The sequence below is a fragment of the Palaemon carinicauda genome, chromosome 7 (genome assembly GCF_036898095.1).
Source record: "Palaemon carinicauda isolate YSFRI2023 chromosome 7, ASM3689809v2, whole genome shotgun sequence".
Classification (NCBI taxonomy): Eukaryota; Metazoa; Arthropoda; class Malacostraca; order Decapoda; family Palaemonidae; genus Palaemon; species Palaemon carinicauda.
Genome location: NC_090731.1, coordinates 18,519,291 through 18,542,269, shown reverse-complemented (window position 1 = coordinate 18,542,269; position 22,979 = coordinate 18,519,291). Strand labels below are relative to the sequence as shown.

The 22,979-nt window shown below is 36.1% G+C and overlaps 1 protein-coding gene and 1 long non-coding RNA gene across 3 annotated transcripts in view; both read left to right on the top strand.

Annotated features, from left to right (window-relative positions):
• Positions 1-6,491, top strand: part of LOC137643890 (transient receptor potential channel pyrexia-like) — a 12,942-nt gene extending 6,451 nt beyond the window's left edge. For both annotated transcript variants that reach the window (XM_068376631.1, XM_068376630.1), the window contains exons 3-4: positions 3,124-3,279; positions 3,537-6,491. In XM_068376631.1, coding sequence (XP_068232732.1) covers positions 3,124-3,279; positions 3,537-5,816 — 2,436 coding nt within the window. In that variant the 3' untranslated portion in view covers positions 5,817-6,491. The remainder of the gene's footprint in view (positions 1-3,123; positions 3,280-3,536) is intronic.
• A 1,378-nt stretch (positions 6,492-7,869) lies between these two features.
• On the top strand, positions 7,870-12,137 carry LOC137643503 (uncharacterized). The gene is made up of 2 exons (XR_011044971.1): positions 7,870-7,930; positions 11,344-12,137. It is a non-coding gene; the product is annotated as an uncharacterized lncRNA (long non-coding RNA).
• The last annotated feature ends 10,842 nt before the right edge of the window (positions 12,138-22,979 follow it).

The following is a 22,979-nucleotide window of genomic DNA, read 5'->3' as shown; positions in this document are numbered from 1 at the left end:
TGGCTTTAGCCTCATTTTCTTAAGTAAAAAAGTTAATGAAACGTAATTGGCAATGCACAGTATTTCCCAAAATTAAGCCATTGTATGAAGCGCTCCCTGCTTTGATATCATGGTAATCCATCAGTTATTTTAGGAGTTATTTAAAAAAAAAAAAAAACACTATTAACGGCCTCTGGAAACGTTAGGGTATGTAAGGCCATCCCTCTCCCTGAAAGTTCTATAAACTAAAAATTTCCAAAGTTTTATGAAAACTTGAGGAAACTTTGAATCCAGGTATCGTAGATTAGTTAAGGTTCCTTGAGAATTTAATATGACTAAGATTAATATTTTATCCTTATGCTATCTAATGTTCTTCATAGAACATACCAAAATGTTTTTTGTAATTTACATGGCATCATTTACAGAACTACACCTATCATAAGGAGTGATGTGTTTACGGTTATTGTTAACTTTTTTTTTAAATCCAAAATAATTTGTCCTATCAATGTTAAGTATTTGAAATACTGCGACGACAGTGCACCTTACGCAATGGATTGTAGACATCACTGAAGGGTCTTTGAAGGTTAAAGGAGCCTGGTTTCAGTTCCAGTTTCCTCTGAATAGATACCCACCAGGACGTCAGCCGGGCAAGAATAATCCACCGTTGTGGTGCTCAACTACAGCAGTGATCTCCCCAGTAAACAGCTCACACAATGTTCAAGAGAGAGATTCAATCTGCTGCCATGCGAATACTAGGCAAACACGTTACCACTTTATTATTATTATTATTATTATTATTATTATTATTATTATTATTAGCTAAGCTACAACCCTAGCTGGAAAAGCAAGATGCTATAAGCCCAAGGACCCAAACAGGGAAAAATAACCCAGCGAGGAAAGGAAATAAGGAAATAAACGATATAAGAAGTAATGATCAATTAATTTAAAATATTTTTAAAACATTCACATTAAAACAGATATTTCATATATAAACTATAAAAAGACTCATATCGGCCTGTTCAACATAAAAGCATTTGCTGCAAGTTTGAACTTTTGAAGTTCTACTGATTCAACTACCCGATTAAGAAGATCATTCCACATCTTGGTCACAGCTGGGATAAAACTTCAAGCGTACTGTGGATTATTGAGCCAGGAAGACTGCACCTTTTAGCCTTCTACTTCACCTCTCTTCCCACAGTGCTAAAAGACCTCTCTTCCCACAATACCAAAAGACCTCTCTTCCCACAGTGCTAAAAGACCTCTCTTCCCACGATACTAAAAGACCTCTCTTCCCACAGTGCTAAAAGACCTCTCTTCCCACAGTACTAAAAGACCTCTCTTCCCACAGTGCTAAAACGCCTCTCTTCCCACAATGCTGAGACACCTCTCTACCCACAGTGCTAAAAGACGTCTCTACCCACAGTGCTAAAAGACCTCTCTACCCACAGTGCTAAAAGACCTCTCTTCCCACAGTGCTAAAAGACCTCTCTTCCCACAATACCATAAGACCTCTCTTCCCACAGTGCTAAAAGACCTCTCTTCCCACAGTGCTAAAAGACCTCTCTTCCCACGATACTAAAAGACCTCTCTTCCCACAGTACTAAAAGACCTCTCTTCCCACAGTGCTAAAACGCTTCTCTTCCCACAATGCTGAGACACCTCTCTTCCCACAGTGCTAAAAGACCTCTCTACCCACAGTGCTAAAAGACCTCTCTTCGCACAGTGCTAAAAGACCTCTCTTCCCACAGTACTAAAAGACCTCTCTTCCCACAGTGCTAAAAGACCTCTCTTCCCACAATACTAAAAGACCTCTCTTCCCACTATACCAAAAGACCTCTCTTCCTACATTGCTAAAAGACCTCTCTTCCCACAGTGTTAAAAGACCTCCCCTGATCCAGTGATAAAAGACCTCTCTTCCCACAGTGCTAAAAGACCTCCCCTGCCCCAGTGATAAAAGACCTCTCTTCCCACGATAATAAAAGACCTCTCTTCCCACAGTGCTAAAAGACCTCCCCTGCCCCAGTGATAAAAAACATCTCTTCCCACAGTGCTAAAAGACCTCCCCTGCCCCGTTGATAAAAGACCTCTCTTCCCACAGTGCTAAAACACCTCTCTTCACACAATATTAAAACACCTCTCTTCCCACAATACCAAAAGACCTCTCTTCCCACAGTGCTAAAAGACCTCTCTTCCCACAATGCTGAGACACCTCTCTTCCCATAGTGCTAAAAGACCTCTCTACCCACAGTGCCAAAAGACCTCTCTTCCCACAGTGCTAAAAGACCTCTCTTCCCACAGTGCTAGGCCATATGATCCAAATTCAAATATTCATTAGCCCATAACTGAATGCTTTGTTGTCCTCTATCTAATCTATGGTTCTATAGAGGAAGATTCTTATTTTCATTTGTTGTGAAATTCATCCAGCTTCCAAAAAAAAAAATCTCTTAAATGATCTTAATTAACCTTTCTCCCTATTTTGGGTTTAAGATAATTAACAATAGTATATTTTATATGTTCTTTTATTTTCACTTAAACTAAGGAATATGATTTGAATAAGTTTGAGTGTTTTCATCTTAATATTAAGTACAGTAAATAACAAAAGTTATGGAGATCTCTGAGAATGGCTCATATCATTCTAGTAGAAGAGACTCTTTAGCTATGGTAAGCAGCTCTTCTAGGAGAAGGACACTCCAAAATCAAACCACTGTTCTCTAGTCTTGGGTAGCGCCATAGCCTCTGTACCATGGTCTTCCACTGTCTTGGATTAGAGTTCTCTTGCTTGAGGGTACACTCGTGCACACTATTCTATCTTGTTTCTCTTCCTCTTGTTTTCTTAAAGTTTCTATAGTTTATATAGGAGAGATTATTTTAATGTTATTGTTCTGAAAATAATTTATTTTCCCTTGTTTCCTTTCCTCACTGGGCTATTTTTCCTGTTGGTGTCCCTGGGCTAACAGCATCCTGCTTTTCCAACTAGGGTTGTAGCTTAGCAAATAATAATAATAATAATAATAATAATAATAATAATAATAATAATAATAATAGCATTCATTTCCAATGGGCAACTCTTGAACTACTAGAATCATCAGAATTGTTAATGTCCTTTCCCAAAGCTCATGAACTAAGCTTATTCTTTTCTGACAGGCGATTCGGAAAGGCAAAATCAAAGAAGTCCGAAACATTCTGGATGAGGCGCCAGACTGCATAAACAGGTCTGATGGTGGGCAAAGTCTATTGCATTTGGCATGTTACACAAAGGAGCTGGATATTCTAAAACTGTTACTTGAGCGAGGTGCAGAGGTTAGTATCACTTGTGAGCTCTTTTGCAGGTGCTTATCCAGTTCATTTTCAAATCTAAGAACATATTTACATGAGAATTCAATGCACACTTAAAGGTGAAATGCTCCATGTAGCTCTTACTCTCTCTAATACTGATGTTGAATATTTGTATTAAAAGTTACAATCTTTATTACCTTCCATAAGAATACTACACAGTTGGCTGATATAGGATAATGGTAACTGCATGTTGTATCTATTTCGATATCCATTACTTTCAGACATCAATTCCTGATAGCTATGGAAATTTTGCACTTCACACTGCAGTGAGAGAGAAATGGTATGATGGCATTAAGGAACTACTTCAGCAGGGCGCCTCTCCTGACGAACTCAGCCAGCCTCCTGAAGATGGAGGAGGCATCAGAGAAACAGCACTTCACACTGCCGTGAAAATGGGCGACATCGCGTCCATTATGTTGCTATTGGCACACAGGCCTAGCCTTAGTATCAAAGATGGAAATGACGATACAGTTTTCCACTTGGCCGCCGCTTCAAGGAATCTCATAGTTTTAAAAGAGCTGCTTCAACATGAAGATTTTGAAATATATGTGGAACCTGCAGAAAAGGATGGATATACCATTTTTCATGCAGCTCTTTCAGGTAAGCTTGGAACTCACAACGAGAATTCAACTCTAAAAGTACTCCAAAGCATTTACAATCATCATAGAAATTTAGACCAGGCTAATGTGTTGGGTGAAACACCCCTCATCAAAGCATGTCAACTGGGTTATCCCAAAATAGTAAAGTTTTTTCTGGAAAAGGGAGCTAATCCCAAACAAGTGACATGTACGGGAGAGTCAACGATTCACGCTGCGTGCTCAGCTGGGTGTTCTAAAACTCTCAATCATTTACTAAATACGAACCTTGTCGCAGATCTCGTTGTCTCTCCGGATAGGGATGGACATCCTCCTTTTCACCGTGCTATTGATAGTTCTTCATTTGAGTGCTGCAAAATTCTACTTGAAAATGGCGAAAATCTTACGCATGTTTATAAAAATGGCAAATCAAACTGCGCACTTGCCATAGAACAACTACCATCTGCAATGCAACTCTTGAGAGATCTATTTGACTCTGGTATTACACTGTCTGAAACGCATAAGAATTACAAAGATTTAAAAATTACATTTGATTATTCAATTCTCATGAGTTCTCAAGAAATTCAGTGTTCTATTATCTCACAGTTGATAGACACTCCTTTGGAGAACCTGATAAAGCACCCTCTTCTTGAGAGCTTTTTGAACATCAAATGGTATCGGATAAGAAAATCCTTTTACTTAAGTGTTTTTAATTTTTTTGTTTATTTGTTATTTCACACTTGTTTTGTTATGATAACATTTGGGCCAGAGCCAAAAGACTGGACAACTGAAAAAGAATTACTGATAGTTTATCAAACATTTCATGTTAGTTTAATCATTTTCATAGCAGTGCCTGGAGCCCTTATCTTTTTTGCTAATCTAAAGGTAAACTTGCTCCAGTTGGAGACCTACACTAAAATTGCATTTTTAATAATCTCTATTGTCACTGCTGGCTTAGTATCTGGGAAAATTGAAGACGACGTTGCAAAGAAGTCTGATCATATAACTGAAATATCAACAGAAAGAATATTTGCTAGTATGTCTATGGTTCTCGGTTGGACAGAGCTCATGATGTTGGTAGGACGTTTCCCAACCTTAGGTTCATATATTCTTATGTTCAGTAAAGTTGGAAAATCAATAGTGAAGTTCTTGTTTGCCTTTCTTAGTCTACTCATTGGATTTTCCCTAGGATTTCATATTCTCTTTCAAGCGAAGGAGATTTTCGCAAACTACAACCTTAGCTTTGTTAAAACACTGACGATGATGACGGGGGGGCTAATTTTCAAGGAACTTGCTGTTGAAAAGGGGTCCCCTCCTGGGTTGTATTGCTTAGTATTCATGAGCTTTTTCTTATTCATGGTGACGATTATCATGTCGAACCTCCTCATTGGCTTAGCTGTAAATGATATCCCAGAACTGAAAAGACAAGGGAAGCTTAGAAAGCTGGTGAAACAAGCATCTTTCTTGATGGCTATGGAGAGACTCTTGTTTTACACACAAAAATTTAAATTTTTCCCAAAAGGGATCCAGTCATTCTTACGATCCCAGTTAAGCATTGAATCTAAACTTACTGTTCTGCCAAACAAGGAGTTCAGGAAGAACAAATACCTCCAGACAGTGCCTGCAGAGATCATGAAAGAAGCCATTGCTTTAGGAACCTGTGGCTCCAAAAAAGATTTCCCATTGGATGATGATGAGGATATCTCAGATCAATTCAAATCATTCCGCATAAAATACTCTAGCGATCATGTAAATCAGAGAAATGAATTCAAAGATATTGCAGATACGGTTATCAATATCCAGAACCAGGTCGATACCATCAGGAGCATCACCAATAGTCAAATGTCTAGAGTTTCTGAACAAATAGAAAAGCAGAATAAGAATTTCCAGGATCTGCTGAACCAATTAATCAAGAATCAATCTTGATTGATTGATTGATTGGTTGATTGATTGATTGATTGATTTGAGGTTTTCTGGCATCCTGACGTCTAAGGTCATAGAGGCTGATATAAAGTTTAACAGGTACCAAGTTGGAGGCACATTTTCTGAACAACTTGAAAAACAGAATAAGAATTTCCAGGATCTTCTAAGCCAATTAATCAAGAGTCAATCTTGATTGATTGATTGATTGATTAATTGATTTGTGGTTTTCTGGTCAGGATAATTTGAATGCTTATTCTTATGAACCGAACAAAGTTTCTTTCTTTCCAAAGGTAAGCACAATAATATGGATGAATATCACTGAACTTATGAAAATTTCTAATACTTAACTGTTAATGTTTCATTCCTGAAGCACCTTGAGATAACCTCTATTTATTAAAGAATAATCCTCAGTATATCATCATTGTTGCTCATAAATTTACAAAATTAAGGGAAAATTGAAAATAAATAATTCCATTGAGAAATTTCTATTATTTTATGAATGAGTTTCATAGTGTATGCATGTTTATAGGAAATAATATAACCCCTTCGTCTATGTAGCTATAACTCGTTATTTTTAATCATCAAACAACCCATTTCATGTCACCATATCTACTGAATATCATCATGACCATATATAGTTTGTTTTCCTCAAAATAAAATAGATATTTACCCTGTGAATATTTTGTTTTTGTTCAACCTTTTTAAATAAATACTGCTGGAAAAAAAAGTAATCTTAAAAAAAGGAATTGATTATAGACTAAAGTGTGAGTTTCGTGTTTAGTCCGGAGTGATTAACTGAAGATACGAGCTTTACACAATAATATCTACTGATGTAAATTAGGAACTGCTTCGAAGGATGAGAAAATGTGCTGTTTCTCATGGAAAAAAAGTACTGTTTCTCATGGGAAAAAGTAGTTTCTCGTGAGAAAAAGTACTGTTTCTCATGGGAAAAAGTACTGTTTCTCGTGAGAAAAAGTAGTTTCTCATGGGAAAAAGTAGTTTCTCGTGAGAAAAAGTACTGTTTCTCATGGGAAAAAGTAGTTTCTCGTGAGAAAAAGTACTGTTTCTCATGGGAAAAAGTAGTTTCTCGTGAGAAAAAGTAGTTTCTCATGGGAAAAAAGTAGTTTCTCGTGAGAAAAAAGTACTGTTTCTCATGGGAAAAAAGTAGTTTCTCGTGAGAAAAAGTACTGTTTCTCGTGGGAAAAAGTACTATTTCTCATGGGAAAAAGTACTGTTTCTCATGGGAAAAAGTAGTTTCTCGTGGGTAAAAGTACAGTTTCTCATGGGAAAAAGTACTGTTTCTCATGGGAAAAAGTAGTTTCTCGTGAGAAAAAGTACTGTTTCTCGTGGGAAAAACTACTGTTTCTCGTGAGAAAAAGTACTGTTTCTCGTGGGTAAAAGTACAGTTTCTCATGGGAAAAAGTACAGTTTCTCGTAGGGAAAAGGTAATGTTTCCCGTCGGTAGAAGTACTGTCTCTCATGGGAAAAGGTACTATTCCTCAAGGGAAAAGTGCTGTTCCTCAAAGGAAAAAGAGCTCTCTCTCTCTCTCTCTCTCTCTCTCTCTCTCTCTCTCTCTCTCTCTCTCTCTCTCTCTCTCTCTTAAGACCGTGGATACATACCAAATAAACAGGAATATATAAACCAAGACTATAACTTTCTAAATATGTTTCTCAAGACTTGCAAAATATATTAGAAACCTGTGAAATAAATTCAAAGAAAGAAAGGGATGGACCAATAGCCGTTTGTTTTTTAGTCAAAGTTTATTCAAGTTTGATTATTACATGTTTCATTGATGCAGTGACTATACTTGTCTATTTCTTGTAATGTTAAGTTTTATGAAATTATAAATCGAAAGAAATTTGTGATTTTACACCGGTTTCTTGAGAGGTAATGTCACAGGTCATCAAAGACAAGTGGTTTTGATGTTTGATTGTAGATGGCGCCACTGCTTATACAAGGACACTAACGCAGAACTTCAACAAGGGATGTCTGCTTCGTTATTTTGTCATCCTTATTACGTCAGGAGTGAAGGTAAGATTGAACACATGTTTAGTGGGGAGGTTAGTCAAATATTGAAGTGTCAGTGGGAAAGATTTAAGACGCTGAAATTTAAGCGGCGAGTGTAGTGCTCTTTTTCAAAGTTTTCATGTGTTGCAGTTTTTTTTTTTTTTTTTTTTTTTTTTTTTTTTTTTTTTTTTTTTTTTTTAGTTGGAAGTCTGATGTTAATGGTTAAGAATAATAAGAAAGTTTCGAACATTGTCTGGCAATTGGCTTTAGTGGTGTTGGTGCTGAGTGGATGTTTTTCACAGTCTGTTTGAAAGATTTTGACTGGGAAAATACTGAAAGGTGGTTCGGCAGTGGATAGTGGTTTCTGCTACTTGTGACATTTTAGATTGCTTGTGACACCCTCCATTTTGGCCATCGGGTGAAGGTGGGGTTTCTCTTCAACTTTTAGGATTCCTTTAAACTTCTTTACTTTCATAATATTGGGTTTGTGCGAGACTACGGTCTTGTGCGCGAGACTTGTGCACGAGACTACGGTCTTGTGCGAGAATAGACAGGCTTTAGTCTACTACTCTTTAGATTTTAGTGGAGTTATGAAGAACCTGACCTCTTCCTTAGGTTTGTGTTTATAACGAATTTTACCCTTATTTCTGCTGCAAATTAGACAGGGTTCCTCTTGACTAGGATATAGATGGTTCCACAGTGGGAAATATCATTTTAGATGGGTGAATACAGAACTGGTAAATTAAAAGCCGTATCCTAAACACACCAGTCTGTTATGAAAGTTTTAATCTTAGTTATAGTAATGTAAATAACCTAATATATAGTAAAACATGCAGATTTTGTTGGCTAGACATAAGTGACGCACAGGAAAATCTATTTTCCATCCCATTTTCCATGAAGTAGCCGTATGTAATGATAGAAATCATATCAAAAGTAACTCTTGAGCGATTGCTTTGTTTTTAGTGTAGCTCAATCGCTGTGCGTGTGTTCTGTCAAGCGGATTGTTTAGCTACAAGTTTCAACCCAGTGGGGTAATATTACGGGTTAATAGTACCGCTTCTTACTTTGGGACGTTAGAATCTTTTATAGCAGTAAAATCTTCACGCAGAAAGTTGTTCGCTACATCTGTTGCGAGAGTTACATTGTAATTATCCATGAAATCTTTCTACAGCAAGATATAATACCTCTCAATATTTAGATATTGTACTGACCGGAATCCACAAGAGCAAGAACACTCGCTATCTTGGAAGGCTAGACAATTCCACAAAGTTATTTGGGAATCTGTAAAGCCATTGAAACATTAGCCAATCATTTATAGAAATCTTGATCTTGTCAATAGTTCATAAAGGGGCAATCGGGCATATTAATCCACAATTCATTAAAAATTTACCCTCATTACATTGACTAACCATACCATCAAAAACTTAACAGGGTTGTGATCATCCTTGGGATAGCGAAAGAAACTAGATTTATTGGCTAATTTCTAGGTTAACTTGTGGACAAATAAAGTAATACTTTTCAGTCTTGAACACCTCTAAATATATCCAAATATGGTCTAAACTGTAATACAGAATTCAGTGTTTCCCTAGGAGCCATATTTTCTCTTTTCAGTCGTAACCCCTCAGATTTTATCAGGCTCTTGTAATAGTGTAGTATTGCAGTGTTCTAGTGTATTTTATCATGTGACTCTAGGTTTTTCTTGTGTTGAGAATACAGATTGCATGAAGTGGTCCTTAGATTGTTAAGCAAAGTATTTTTTCCCTTTTCTAGCGCATCTCGGGCTTTCTTCTGGCCTCCCTTTAGTGTTTTCCCTAGGCACATTTTGCTTCCCTTTAGTGTTTTCCCTAGGCACATTTTGCTTCCCTTTGGTGTTTTCCCTGGGCACGTTATGCTTCCGTTTGGTGTTTTCCCTGGGCACGTTATGCTTCCGTTTGGTGTTTTCCCTGGGCACGTTATGCTTCCGTTTGGTGTTTTCCCTGGGCACGTTATGCTTCCGTTTGGTGTTTTCCCTGGGCACGTTATGCTTCCGTTTGGTGTTTTCCCTGGGCACGTTATGCTTCCGTTTGGTGTTTTCCCTGGGCACGTTATGCTTCCGTTTGGTGTTTTCCCTGGGCACGTTATGCTTCCGTTTGGTGTTTTCCCTGGGCACGTTATGCTTCCGTTTGGTGTTTTCCCTGGGCACGTTATGCTTCCGTTTGGTGTTTTCCCTGGGCACGTTATGCTTCCGTTTGGGGTTTTCCCTGGGCACGTTATGCTTCCGTTTGGGGTTTTCCCTGGGCACGTTATGCTTCCGTTTGGGGTTTTCCCTGGGCACATTATGCTTCCGTTTGGTGTTTTCCCTGGGCACGTTATGCTTCCGTTTGGTGTTTTCCCTGGGCACGTTATGCTTCCGTTTGGTGTTTTCCCTGGGCACGTTTTGCTTCCGTTTGGTGTTTTCCCTGGGCACGTTTTGCTTCCCTTTGGTGTTTTCCCTGGGCACGTTTTGCTTCCCTTTGGTGTTTTCCCTGGGCACGTTTTGCTTCCCTTTGGTGTTTTCCCTGGGCACGTTTTGCTTCCCTTTGGTGTTTTCCCTGGGCACGTTTTGCTTCCCTTTGGTGTTTTCCCTGGGCACGTTTTGCTTCCCTTTGGTGTTTTCCCTGGGCACGTTTTGCTTCCCTTTGGTGTTTTCCCTGGGCACGTTTTGCTTCCCTTTGGTGTTTTCCCTGGGCACGTTTTGCTTCCGTTTGGTGTTTTCCCTGGGCACGTTTTGCTTCCCTTTGGTGTTTTCCCTGGGCACGTTTTGCTTCCCTTTGGTGTTTTCCCTGGGCACGTTTTGCTTCCCTTTGGTGTTTTCCCTGGGCACATTATGCTTCCCTTTGGTGTTTTCCCTGGGCACATTTTGCTTTATAGTTGGTATGAAATTTTATTGCCACCTCGGATTGGTAGTATTCGTGTGCCCTTCAATAATTGATCAGCCAATCACTGTTCTAGACTGATTTTCAATTTTACCTTGGACCTTGTTTGTAGTCTGCTTTGCATCGGGTGAATCATTTGTTAGATATTATTCTCGAATGTTACCACTTATTCTAAAATGAGCAAATCTTCGTCCCTTCCAGTATCAATGGGGATAATGGCATAGATAAATTCTCATGGTAATGTCTGACTCAATTAAGACAATTATTTAGCAGTCCCAACCACGTTTCTCTACTTGTAGTATTACACGACTGAAAACTGACAATAGATTTGTTGCTATCAGGATTGCCGACGACAGGACAATAGTTATCAGGGTTGCCATGTGGCCACCAACTTTTTGCTGATTACTGGGATTCAGGGTTACCTAAATTATCAGTTATAAATTTTAGAATAAAAATTCCACATTGAATGTTAAAAAAATATTAATACCTGTATCAGCGTAGAATTGATACCATTCAATGACTGCTTGTGTCTGTAAACCTTAAATTCCCCCAAAAAAAACTTAGTAATATTTGTCTAGTGAATTTTATGCCAATTTTCTCAAATTAATTCTATTGCTTTAATTTACAGATGTGAACTCGGCTATAAGTCTTCAATAAGATAATCTGGCTCGGCGAGGTCGAAATAGATTAACTAAAATTGTTAACCTTTATCCGGAGCCAAGCAAGTTTAGGCTAAGTGCACCATGGAAGATTCCACTAGACAAGCGACTGGAAGGAAGGATCCCGCGAACAGAACGGTTGAAGTGAATCTTGACGACTTGAGAAGAAATGACTTAAGTGCTAAGTGAAAGCCAGCTTTCTGTAACTTTACAATGAAACTGTCATCAGTCACCTAAGTGGCCAGGAATTTGAAATTAATCAAATTTAATCACTGAGAATTTAAGTGGTGACTCTCAGGAGTGTCCTTTATGAAGACCGTTCCCACCTTGCTGAACACTGCTCAACGGAGCAGTGGTGGTCACTCGGGTCTTCCAGCTGAAGCTTTGAGAATAAAAAGCTGCTTGTGAATAGACACTACACCTGGCGGATCTTGTAGGCGCACTGAAGGAATGAAGCAATGTAGGAGCTTGCCTCATCTAAACGTCGCCAGGTCTCTGGCATATCTAAAGCAGTCATGGCAATTAGTCAAGCAGTTATGTTCCATACAGGAACTCTGCAGACGGCAAATCTGCTTAAACGCTCTAGGCAGAATCTTTGTGCTAGTGTTTGTCAACATATTTCCCATAGAGGCTTGTCAATAGAATTTATACTCCCTTAGTTCTGCCATATGTGAACCTGTCATTGGTTTTACAGCTGAACAGGTTGTGGGGTTTTCATGACCCTATTTTGTATATTGTATAAATTATAAAGGCCAAATCTTCATCACTAAATATCTTTGGTGTGATACCCAGTAATGTTATGATAGTGTTTTATTATGTTGCATCTTTGTTGTCTGGATGTCCTGTATTTCCTTCACACCACCTGCTCAGTGACTAGATTTTTTTTTCTCTCCCCAGTGTTCTTTCATTATTCAAGCAATTTCTGTTCAAACATATTTATCATTGTCATCTCCTTTTTTTTTCTTTTGCTTTCTCCCTCTTTTTGTTTGCTGATATGTATATTATCATCATTGTTAAGCGTTAATTCTATTATGAGTTTGTTATCCAGACCTTAGAACTCTGTGGTCAACCTGCTAATTTATTTTTATATCACTGATATTATTGCATATCTCATTTTTTTTTCTATTACAGATGTCAAAAGTGTAAGATCTCTGTACCCTTATTATAACTGTATATGGCTTTTGCTGAAATAAATACTATTATTATTATAGGCTTTAAACCTTAAGTTATAAAGTAACCTGCTCTTTAGCAGTGTAACCTTTATTTTATGAAAGTCTTTTCCAAATTTATGTAGTTTGCCATTTAATGTACTTGTGTAGTGTAAATTTTTAACTTATAATTTTAAAGAATTTTGGTTAGTTCTAAGCTAGATTGAAATGTAGTAACCTGCATTGAAAATTGCAGTAAATTTCCCACTAAACCTTAAAGGGTTTTAAAAATTTTATAAAATCTTTACTTAAAATCTTAACTGCTTTTCAGTTTTCTTTTCATGCAGTTTAATTAATGTAGGTTTTATTCCTAAATACTTATTTTTACGCCTAAGAATGCCTTTGAGGGTAGTTATTTGCCAGTTTAAATTTGAAGTAGACATTTCTTTTGAGGATAGGTATTTGCCAGTTTTGTGCTTAATTACTTTAGAACAACCTGTATTGATGAGCAATTTTAAAGAAACTTTAGAAAAAGGTAAACGAGTAAGAAAACTAAGGTTAATTGTGGTTGGTTGATTTGAGGCAGTCTAGTATATATATTATATGGTTGCTAATAAAATGCTTTATGTTCAGTTTTTTTTTCAAAAATTAAGTAACCCAAACTAGTTTGCTGTGATAATAATTATCTAGGTCCTTTTTATTCCATAAGGACTTTAAACTTCCCCACAAAAACTGTATTCGGCATCGCAAGCTTTTTGGAGTATTTCTATTAGATCCGCTGAAATTTTAGTTTGTCATCACTCAAGTATTAGGCTACTTTTCTATAAGGTGATTTTTAGTCTTAATTATGTCCTTTTGCCAGTAAGAGTTAATACAAATATTAGCATCTTGTTTCCTGATTCCTCATGTCTATTCAAAGACTCCTGTCCATTCCTATAACAGTGTTAAAGAAAAAGTATTTGACTTAAGCCATTGTCAAAGGTGACAACGATTAGCTAATACATGCTGGTTATTATATTACTAATCTTTGCGTTGCTACTAAAAGGACTTGAGACTAATTTTATCAAACTGCTACTGACCAATGATAGTGCATGATTATATGTAATTTTGATCAACTTTGTAAACCAAACAAATTGAAACTGTTAAAACTAAGATTCTAAAAATTTGAGCTAATTTAAGTCATGTCTTTACTAGTTTTGCTTTGTAAAAATGCTGGCTTCTAAAACTATCTATGGAAGCATTCTGGATTGGTAAAAAAATGGATGATACAGCCATATGAATCTCGGGCAAGTTCAGGTGGTCACTCATTCAATAAGTTGAATAGTAGTACTGTTGAAGAGTTCTGGGATATGTAATGAAATGCTATACGGCACCAGCTTCTACACAAGTGCTAATAATACTAACGGTTATAGTCTTGAATTTCTATTAAAGATGAAATTTGAGGCTCGGGACAAAGGATGGATTAGTTATTTATATAAGGGTGAAAACTGGTAGCCTTCTAGTCCAGTGCATTAGCTTGTATTTTGGCAGGATGGAGAGAACCTGCTTTGATAAGACTAGACATGCAAGTAATCTTTAATATAATTTTCAACTTAAATATATTTAATACCGCTGAAAGAATTAATCTAGAATCCAAACCACTAAAGAGAAGCAAATGAAACATATTAAGAGGTCCTGCTTGAATGGCCCACTGAGGATATACTAAAAGTGTTTTTGCTTTTATTTTTTGGGGGGAGACTGCTTACCTATGACATGGATAACCAGTTTGTACGGTGACAGGATAAGGAAGAGTCTGGTATAAAGTCTCGGTATGGCATAAAAAGGCAATCTGTTTAAAAGAAATTTTGGTTTAAGTACTGTGAAAGTATATAAATGCAGAGTCTGATAAAGCCTACTGATTAAGCAATAAAATTTTCGTATCACAAATGGATACCCTTTGCCCTACAGGACCCATAGGGTTTCTCCTATATATCCATAGGTATTCTAATATAAAAAGTAATGCTCATTTAAATCCATTATTAAAGCAGTAGGAATAGGGAAAGAATTTAATTGAAAGCTCTTAATACCATCACTTAAATTCTTAGTGTTATGGCTTAAGGCCCTTCAACATTAGAGGCAAATGCAGGGCAGGCACTCTTGATTTCCCCGTAATTCCTATCTTTGAAAGTGTTAACAAATCACAGTCCAAGGACGACAGTAGGCTCAGGCAGGCAAACTTATGCTTTGGGCCAGAGGCCGGGCAGAGTGCAGTCAGAATTGTTTCAGACAAGTCCACAATTGGCTGGTACCTGATTAGCCCGTTATTTCCTCATCTATGACGTCATCTATACCCGTGATCGTCGCCCATAAAGCAAAATTGGTAATAGTGTCTGACCGCCGTGAATTTGCCCTTCGCGTGTAAGGGCCCTTAGGCTATTTACCCCGTCCAAATTAAGATTGAACCTAATGCACTTCCGTGTGGTACTCGACTTAATGGTCCAAATGAGGAGCAAGTGTTTTGTTCGTACAAAAGTTCCTCTCAACTAAGTACTCTGCTCAAAAGCTTCATCTTCCATATCAATGGGCCGTAAATCATTTAGTAGTAGTTCGTGCACAACTGCTTAGAAAGCAGCACTATGAATATCAAGATACCACATTTGTCTTCTTCCATCAATTCCTGCAGATCATTTGCATCAGCATAGTTATCAACTTAGAATTACCTCTATGCTGACTGGTTATCTAGCAATACTTAGATTCTTTCTAAATATCTGACTAGTTATTCAAGAATTACGTATTCGAGCACATTTAATGTAAAGGATTAACTCGAAATGAGTATGAACTTGAATTCCAGAAATCTATTAGCCAGTTCTTGGTTGCTATACCCATCCAGAGACCTTTTTATTTTATTTAAATTTCCCATTGCACCATTTAAGAGACGATATAACTATTTGTCTGTTGCTTTCTCCTACATTTTCTTGTTCATTTTTTTTCTCCTAAATTGGTAATTACATTGGCCCTTGTGGTGTATTCCTCCATGCATTTTCAATAGTTAAGACACTTTCTTTAAGTCGTGTTTTTTTTTTTTTTTTTTTTTTTTTTTTTTTTTTTTTTTGTCCTTATTGAACCAAGATCTGCCATTACCAGTTATTGCCTTTTCCCTTAGATGGTCACATTGTTATTCAATATTATTCGCCCTATTATATACAGTTATAAATAAATCTCAAAAACATATTGTTTTAGGTTCGGATCCAGGTATAAATTTGACCTCCCCTTCGATCATATACAGTATTATAATCCAAGCGAGGTTACCGAAACTGTTGTTGGCTATTAAAGTAGCTATTCTAAATTTCGTTCAGTTTAGCTCAAAGGTTCCCATGAATGAAAAACATATTGTTTCTTCTAAAAGATAAATCTTACACGTTTGACATTTAAGTATCTTGTGAAAGGAATAATTTTGCCAATTGAAGGCGTTATCCAGGTAGTAAATGTAGACTTTGTCTAGTAGCAGCGATGACAGGCAACCATTTATTAACATTCTAAAGTAAGAAAATGAAGAAAAAAAGGATGAGCAGTGCTTTGTATCTAAGGTGTCGCCTGTTGATAAACGAAGAAATTTTCAGGTTAAAGCTCTTAAACTGTGTGATCACCAGAATCGACCACTGTAACTCCATCTACTACAATCTACCAAAAGTACAACTTAAAAATTTGCAAAACATAATAAACAGACGAGCAAGAAAGATAAAAGGTAACGTTCCTAGAGAAAGGATCACAATTATACTAATGGATCTACACTAGCTGCCGATTAAAGCTAAAGGTGAATTTAAAATATATACAATAACCCATCAAGTTAAAAGAACCGGTCGTCCAAAATATCCAAGAGAATTGCTACATATCGTGCAACCAACAAATCGTCCTTAAACGAGAATAGTTCAGGATGGTTTCAATCTATCAGAGCCTGGATACATGTCTTCTATAGGGTCTAGAGTCTTCAGATATTCGGCCCCGAGACTATACAATAGGCTCCCACGCGACATCCGAATAATTGAAGATGTTAAGGCTTTCACGAGGAAACTGAAGACCTTCTTATTTTGTGAGTGTTTTGACAGTGATGATCAAACAGTAAGCGAAAAATACGTATTGTGAAATGTTAAAAGCTACTGAATGAAGATAAAACAACTGTGGAGATCCTGTAGAGAGTAGGATTCCCCTGATGTACAGGACCAGATAAGCAGCCCTTAAAGTAAGTAGTGCGAATTTATCAAAAAGATTGTAATGTTATTAATTCTGAAAGGTCTCAGCTGTATTTTCCTAAGAATCTTTTGGGATTCCATGATCAGATTCTATGGGTAGTTTGGCTGTCGAGGTTTCATCCAGAATTTGAGGTTCTATTTAAAGGGAACCACCAGATTGGTTTGCCCAAAAATTAGCAATCTTTTTTTTATCTTTCATTATGGTAGTTTGATGTGTCTATTTCAAGATGTCAATAGTCATTTTAGTATTTCCGTGCTTTTTCATATCTAAAATATTATAATTATAAATTTAATGCATCTGGTCAGGCACCAATCATCATATATTGTCGCCTCTGTTGTTTTATATCAAAGTAAAGAATAAACAAGAAACTATAATAGTATTCCCTTTAATATGTGGACCGAAACTAACGTTTTCTATGTTATTCCACGTTTTCTGTTTCTAATCCCTTTGCAGTAAACTGTAGAAAACAGGTTATTGTTATTGTTATTGTTACTGTTATTGTTGTTGTTGTTGTTTTCAAGAGAGAGAGAGAGAGAGAGAGAGAGAGAGAGAGACCATCTCAAGCTAACATAAGTCATTCCTTTCGTGTTTACTTATGTGACTGACACAGAAACTATTTGAAAAGATGCCCAAAGTATCTAAGCTTAGACTGAAATTGAAAAAGGCCTATAGTTGTCGTCGTAGAAGTGGTGGGAGTAACGGTATATTATAGTGCTGGAACTTTCTAAGTGAATAAATGAAGTCTTTCGGATGTCTAGCGGGAGTTTGTTACAGTCTACAACCTACAATAGAGGTAGGTCTACGTTTTGGCTCCAATAACTGTAAACCAAATGTAACTATTCTCGTGTCGACATGATTCGTTGACTGCACGATGTGTAGCAATTCTCGTAGATATTATGGATGGCCTGTTCTGATAACTTGAATCATTCACATATCTTAAACACTATTCTAACTTTAATAGGCAGTCAGTTACATCAACACTGGTATATAAACACCCATAGGAAATTAAAATTATATATTGATGATATACAGTGGTGAGGTAATTATTGCATTACCGGCAAAAGCTCGAAAGATGAGTTTTTTTTCAGTAAAAGTTCAAAATATAGTATTTCTAGTTTACATTGCGTTTTCCCAAAACTTTGATTTTTTCACACAAAAAAAAATGAATGTTGACAGATTCTTACCATTCAAAAACCAGCAGGTAGAACAGATAGGAGAGCATCTTTGTATGCATTTTTTTTTCTCATACTTTCACAAAATTTAAAAAATAATAATAAAGAACAAACCTTAAAAGAATAAAAAAGGAAGATTAAACACGTCTAAAAAGTCACATACTAATTTTTCTAATTGGACTCTCTCTCTCATCTGGTTTTTTTAATAATCAAAGTCGATTGAATATAAAAGAGATGACATTTTTAATTAACACCTAAAGGTATTGCTCTCATGGGGGGCCAACACTCACCTGAAGAAAAGGAAAAGCATCACATATATTACAGTGAAGGGTGAGGTAGCTGTTAGTTTTTTTAACAAAAAGTGGCTTTAGAAATATTCTAATAGAAAAAAACAAAGGGGCCGTATGGTATATGGACAAAGGTAATAGTGTCTGACTATCCTACTTACTCGGACCCAAAATATCCTAGTTGATGATTGATTGATTTAAGATTTTCAGGCATCCTAACATCTAAGGTCATTGACGCCGTCCTAGTTGATGAGCTATCTATATGAACAAGGAGAATAGAAGTTAAAATTAATGGTGAGTCTGTCCCTAAACCACAATTAATTGCACTTATTGGGTGTCCAATAGAGAGAGTATTCATCGAGTGCTTTGGATGTAAACATGTTTCTGTGTAAACTGACAACCCTGTCATATGTTCTAAGTATTGCAGGTTGGGTCATATGACCTGGAAGTGCCTAAATGAGCATCGTTGTCGATTTTGTGGTAAACCCAACGAGTCGGGAGTGTGTGGTGATAAAATCAAGGGGGAAAACATTGAACAAAAATGCTGTAATTGTGAGGGTGCTCATAATGCCAGCTTTAGACTGTGTCCCTGAAGATAAAAAATTGATCGTTCACTTAAGGCAAATCATTAGAATTTTAGTAACGATATTTTCCATTTATTCATACTTAAGTTCCAGTGGCTAGTGAAATTTTCTGGAGAAAAGTGTATGGAACAGCAAAACCAAAGTTCGGTCAAGAATAAATATCCTTAGGAGACTCAGAATTCCGTAATGAGATTGGAGAACTTAAACAGACTGTGTTAAGTATTAGTAATATTATTATTAGTATATATTTGCAAAAAAAGAAGGTTGTTCTTAACGAAAGTGTGATTCAAAATGTTGAAGTTGCAGAGGTATTTGATAATGGTCGTGAAAGTCCAGCTACATGCAAGGCTGGCTTGTCAGCTAATAACCCAGATTATGTGAAAAATGTGGTCGGAAATTTTATCCACATTCTTGATTCGATAACCGAATATATGGAAACTCCAACCATTGTTCTCTAGTCTTTGGTAGTGCCATAGCCCCTGTACCATGGTCTTCCATTGTCTTGGGTTAGAGTTCTCTTGCTTGAGGGTACACTCAGGCACACTATTCCATCTTATTTCTCTTCCTTTTGCTTTTTGTTAAATACAGTTTATATAGGAAATATTCATTTTGGTGTTGTTGCTGTTCTTAAAATATTTTATTTTTCCTAATATCTTTTCTTCACTGGGCTATTTTCCCTGTTGGAGCCCTTGGGCTTATAGCAATGTTGAAACATAGTTTGAGAACCAAAATTCTTCAAGTCTAAGGAACCTAATATAGGGAAAGCAGCCTGTGGTACGGAAGAATAAACAGAAGAATAAATTAGAAATTAGAAATAGTATAACATTATTAACATGATTATAAGCTCAAAGGAATCTGAAATCATTGTTATTTCCCGATCGAAAATTGTAGTATATCTTTTGGAGCATGAGAGAAATATTAGTGGAATAATTTGTTCACTTTAAAGTAGAAATGAAAAATTTGACTAGAATGTTGTACATCTAATAGTGGATTTTGAAGTGAAAAAGGATACAATAAGATCTTTAACTTATCACTATTTCACTTAAGATAACGGATTGTTTCCTTATTGAATATTAAATATATGATTTTTTACTGTTTTTTTCCATGGTTAATCATGTAACCAACAGATGTCACTGGTTTTCTAAGTGGTGACGTAACGTCTTTTGAAAGTAACTGTTTTCTAAAAGAATCCTTGTTAGTCTCTCGACCAAAACAGGGGTCATTTCCTCATTCGTTGTCTCGAAATAATGATACGGGCCTCTCTGATTGGCTGAAACTTGGAAGAAAGCCGGCAAGATGGAACTGTAAACTTTGCGAAATCAGGAAGCATTGTCAGTGCGCTTTGGGGCTGAGACGTATCCACATCTTCAGTTAGCTGTTCAAGTCATTTGCATATCGTCTTTGAATCTTCAGTTTCGTATTTGTTGTTCCAGTAATCGCCGCCATTTTATGGTATTGGGATATGAAGGTAAGCTTGCTTTTACATAGCTGGTGTTCAGGGTTTGTTAGAAATTTTAATTCGACTTGCTGTTTTGTATAGGGATCTTGTGATGTTATATATCTCTGGAAGACTTAACCAGGGTTCTTAATTATTGGGATATGCCGGTTAACCTCATTAACAGTTAAACAGTTTCTAGTAATGAACCTTTGTTTCAATTTCTATAAGCCGGCGGTGAGATATACAGTTTAGTTACCGTAATGTCAACTTTTTCTAACTTAAAGGAATTCCTACTATCAGACTTTTTTAACCGGCTTGGTGTCTTGAATCTGTCAATTTCTCAATGGCTAAACCTTTAGTTATAAGTTGTGAACGTAATTCTAATATATTAAGCGTATTGCTTGGGGTAGTTATCAGAAACTGCTAATTTTATAAGGCTTTACCTAAATCATTCAGTTTTTGGTTTAGTTTACGTGCAAATTAAAACCTGGATAAAATTCTTGTATAATTATTTTCAGTATTCAATTTTGAAGCGTTTAGCAAATCCTTCGAACTTTCATTCGCTAGCATTCGGTTCACTGCAACACGAAGTAATTTGTTGTTTCCATTGATAGGATCTTCAATAGTAGAATTTATTGGATAGGTTTTAAAACTTCCAAACCTATACCTATTTTCTTTTGTAGTAATTTAGTGTCTAGGATATTTTGCGTTAATTTTAACATTTTTTCTATTATGAATTTCTAGAAAAATTTGCTTTGCTCTTTTAAGACTTAAAAATCCACGATTGAGGTCTTGAGTAACTGTAATTTTCAGAGATTTTTAATCCAATTTTGGTAGGTTTTCGATCGTATTTGATGTGTAGTGATCCAAGTGTATTTTGGTTAATTGTTTTTAAATAACCAGTAAATCTAGAGTGCAGAGATTTATAGCTTCCTTAAAGAGTAAGTTACAATGTAGATAGGTAGTTTAGTCTTTTGAGTTCATATATATTTTGATTTCTAATTCAACAGGTGTGGTTGATTAAGTTTTCCCTGATTGTAAGCCAATTGGGGTGTTAGTCTATCTGAACTAATGAAAGTGGTTTTGGTTATTAAACCAGAAATATAAAAATTAAGCTAGTCTTTTATATTTCAAGTGGTGAAGCTTTAAGTCTTAGCGTCTTAAACAATAGCGCTATAAAAGTAGAATTGTGTTTAAAAATATCTCTATCTAGGCGAGTCAAATTTGTCAGTTTTATAACTTAGCTTTTCTCGGGAATATTGCTATAGCTATAATTTTAGCTTCTAACAAATTTCTAAGTTGTGAAGTTTAGCATTTATTTGGTAGTGTATAGGTTGGAATATTGGAAATGCTATAATGATTTTAGCTTTAACAAATTTATAAGTAAAGTGAAATTTAGCAAGAATTTGAGTGTATAGGAAAGTTTCTCGAATTTTTTAGTTTTCTCTAAGAGGGTTACTAGAAAAAAAGGATATTTAGTGTAAGTGTTACTAGAAAAAAAAGGATATTTAGCTTGGATAGACTGAATCATATTGTGATTGCTATCCTTAAGATGGCGAAGTTTTGAAAGATGGCGAAGTTTTGAAAGATGGCGAAGTTTTGAAAGATGGCGAAGTTTTGAAAGATGGCGAAGTTTTGAAAGATGGCGAGTAATCAATGTATATTTAACTATACAGCAATGAGCTTTTGTGAAATAGCATTGTCCCGAGTCTAATTTTGAAAAGTTGGGATAAGTTAAGTTTAACAATTTTTACAATTGCTTAAGGCTAATGAAAAGTAACTATTTTCACAGCAATACAGCAACCAGTAAATGACTGGATATAGGAATTATCCTTCTATATTTTAATGTATCATCTATAGTGAATAGTCTTGTTTAATGCTGCTTTGATTTAATTTAAGCGTAGCTACTTATTGTTAGAAGCATTTGGCCAGTGTCCTTTAGTAAATTGCTTTCTCAGCCTTATGATATCTTGTCAGTGTATTTTTTTTTTTAATCCACGAGACTTTGTGTTGATTCAGGATTATTTTTGTACTTTAAATCCATGAATTTTTCTTGTGTTGATTCAGGATTATTTTTGTACTTTTTGAAATTTAACTCTAGATTTTACTTGTTTATAAAGGAGTTAAAATTAATTAATTCTCTATTTAATTCTGATACTCGACTTCATTAGGGATTTATCATAGAATTATTTAATTCTGATACTCGACTTCATTAGGGATTTATCATAGAATTTTTCAACGTTAACTTACCCTAAACATTTGTCATAAAGTGTAAGCTAGCTCATGTACGTTATATGTTCAATGCTTTAAATTTGACGTGAAATTTGTAATGAAATACTAATTGAATTTTTTTTTTTTAGGTTGTGTGATTTGAAGTCTACTAACGAGTGTGGATAAAACGCAACTACTCTGGAAAGACAGATCTCCAATAAACTCGTAACTTAAATAATTACGAGGGGCACAAAAGACCGTAGGAATTCCTTACGTCCTACGGTCTTTTGTGTTCCGTAACGTAAAAAGTTATGAGAACTTATTGGAGTCATGTCACGAGTTAATTCACGTATACTCAGCAAGACTTACTCTGCAAACAGGAGAGTAACACTCATCTTTGCATCCTTTACGAACAGGAGAGGGAAAAGGTAAAAGAAAGGAAACCTAGGAGAGAACTTACTGAATGGAACAGAAAAAGAAACTAGAGAAGACAATAGCAACGGAAAATGAAACTAATGAGAATAGTAAATGGAAG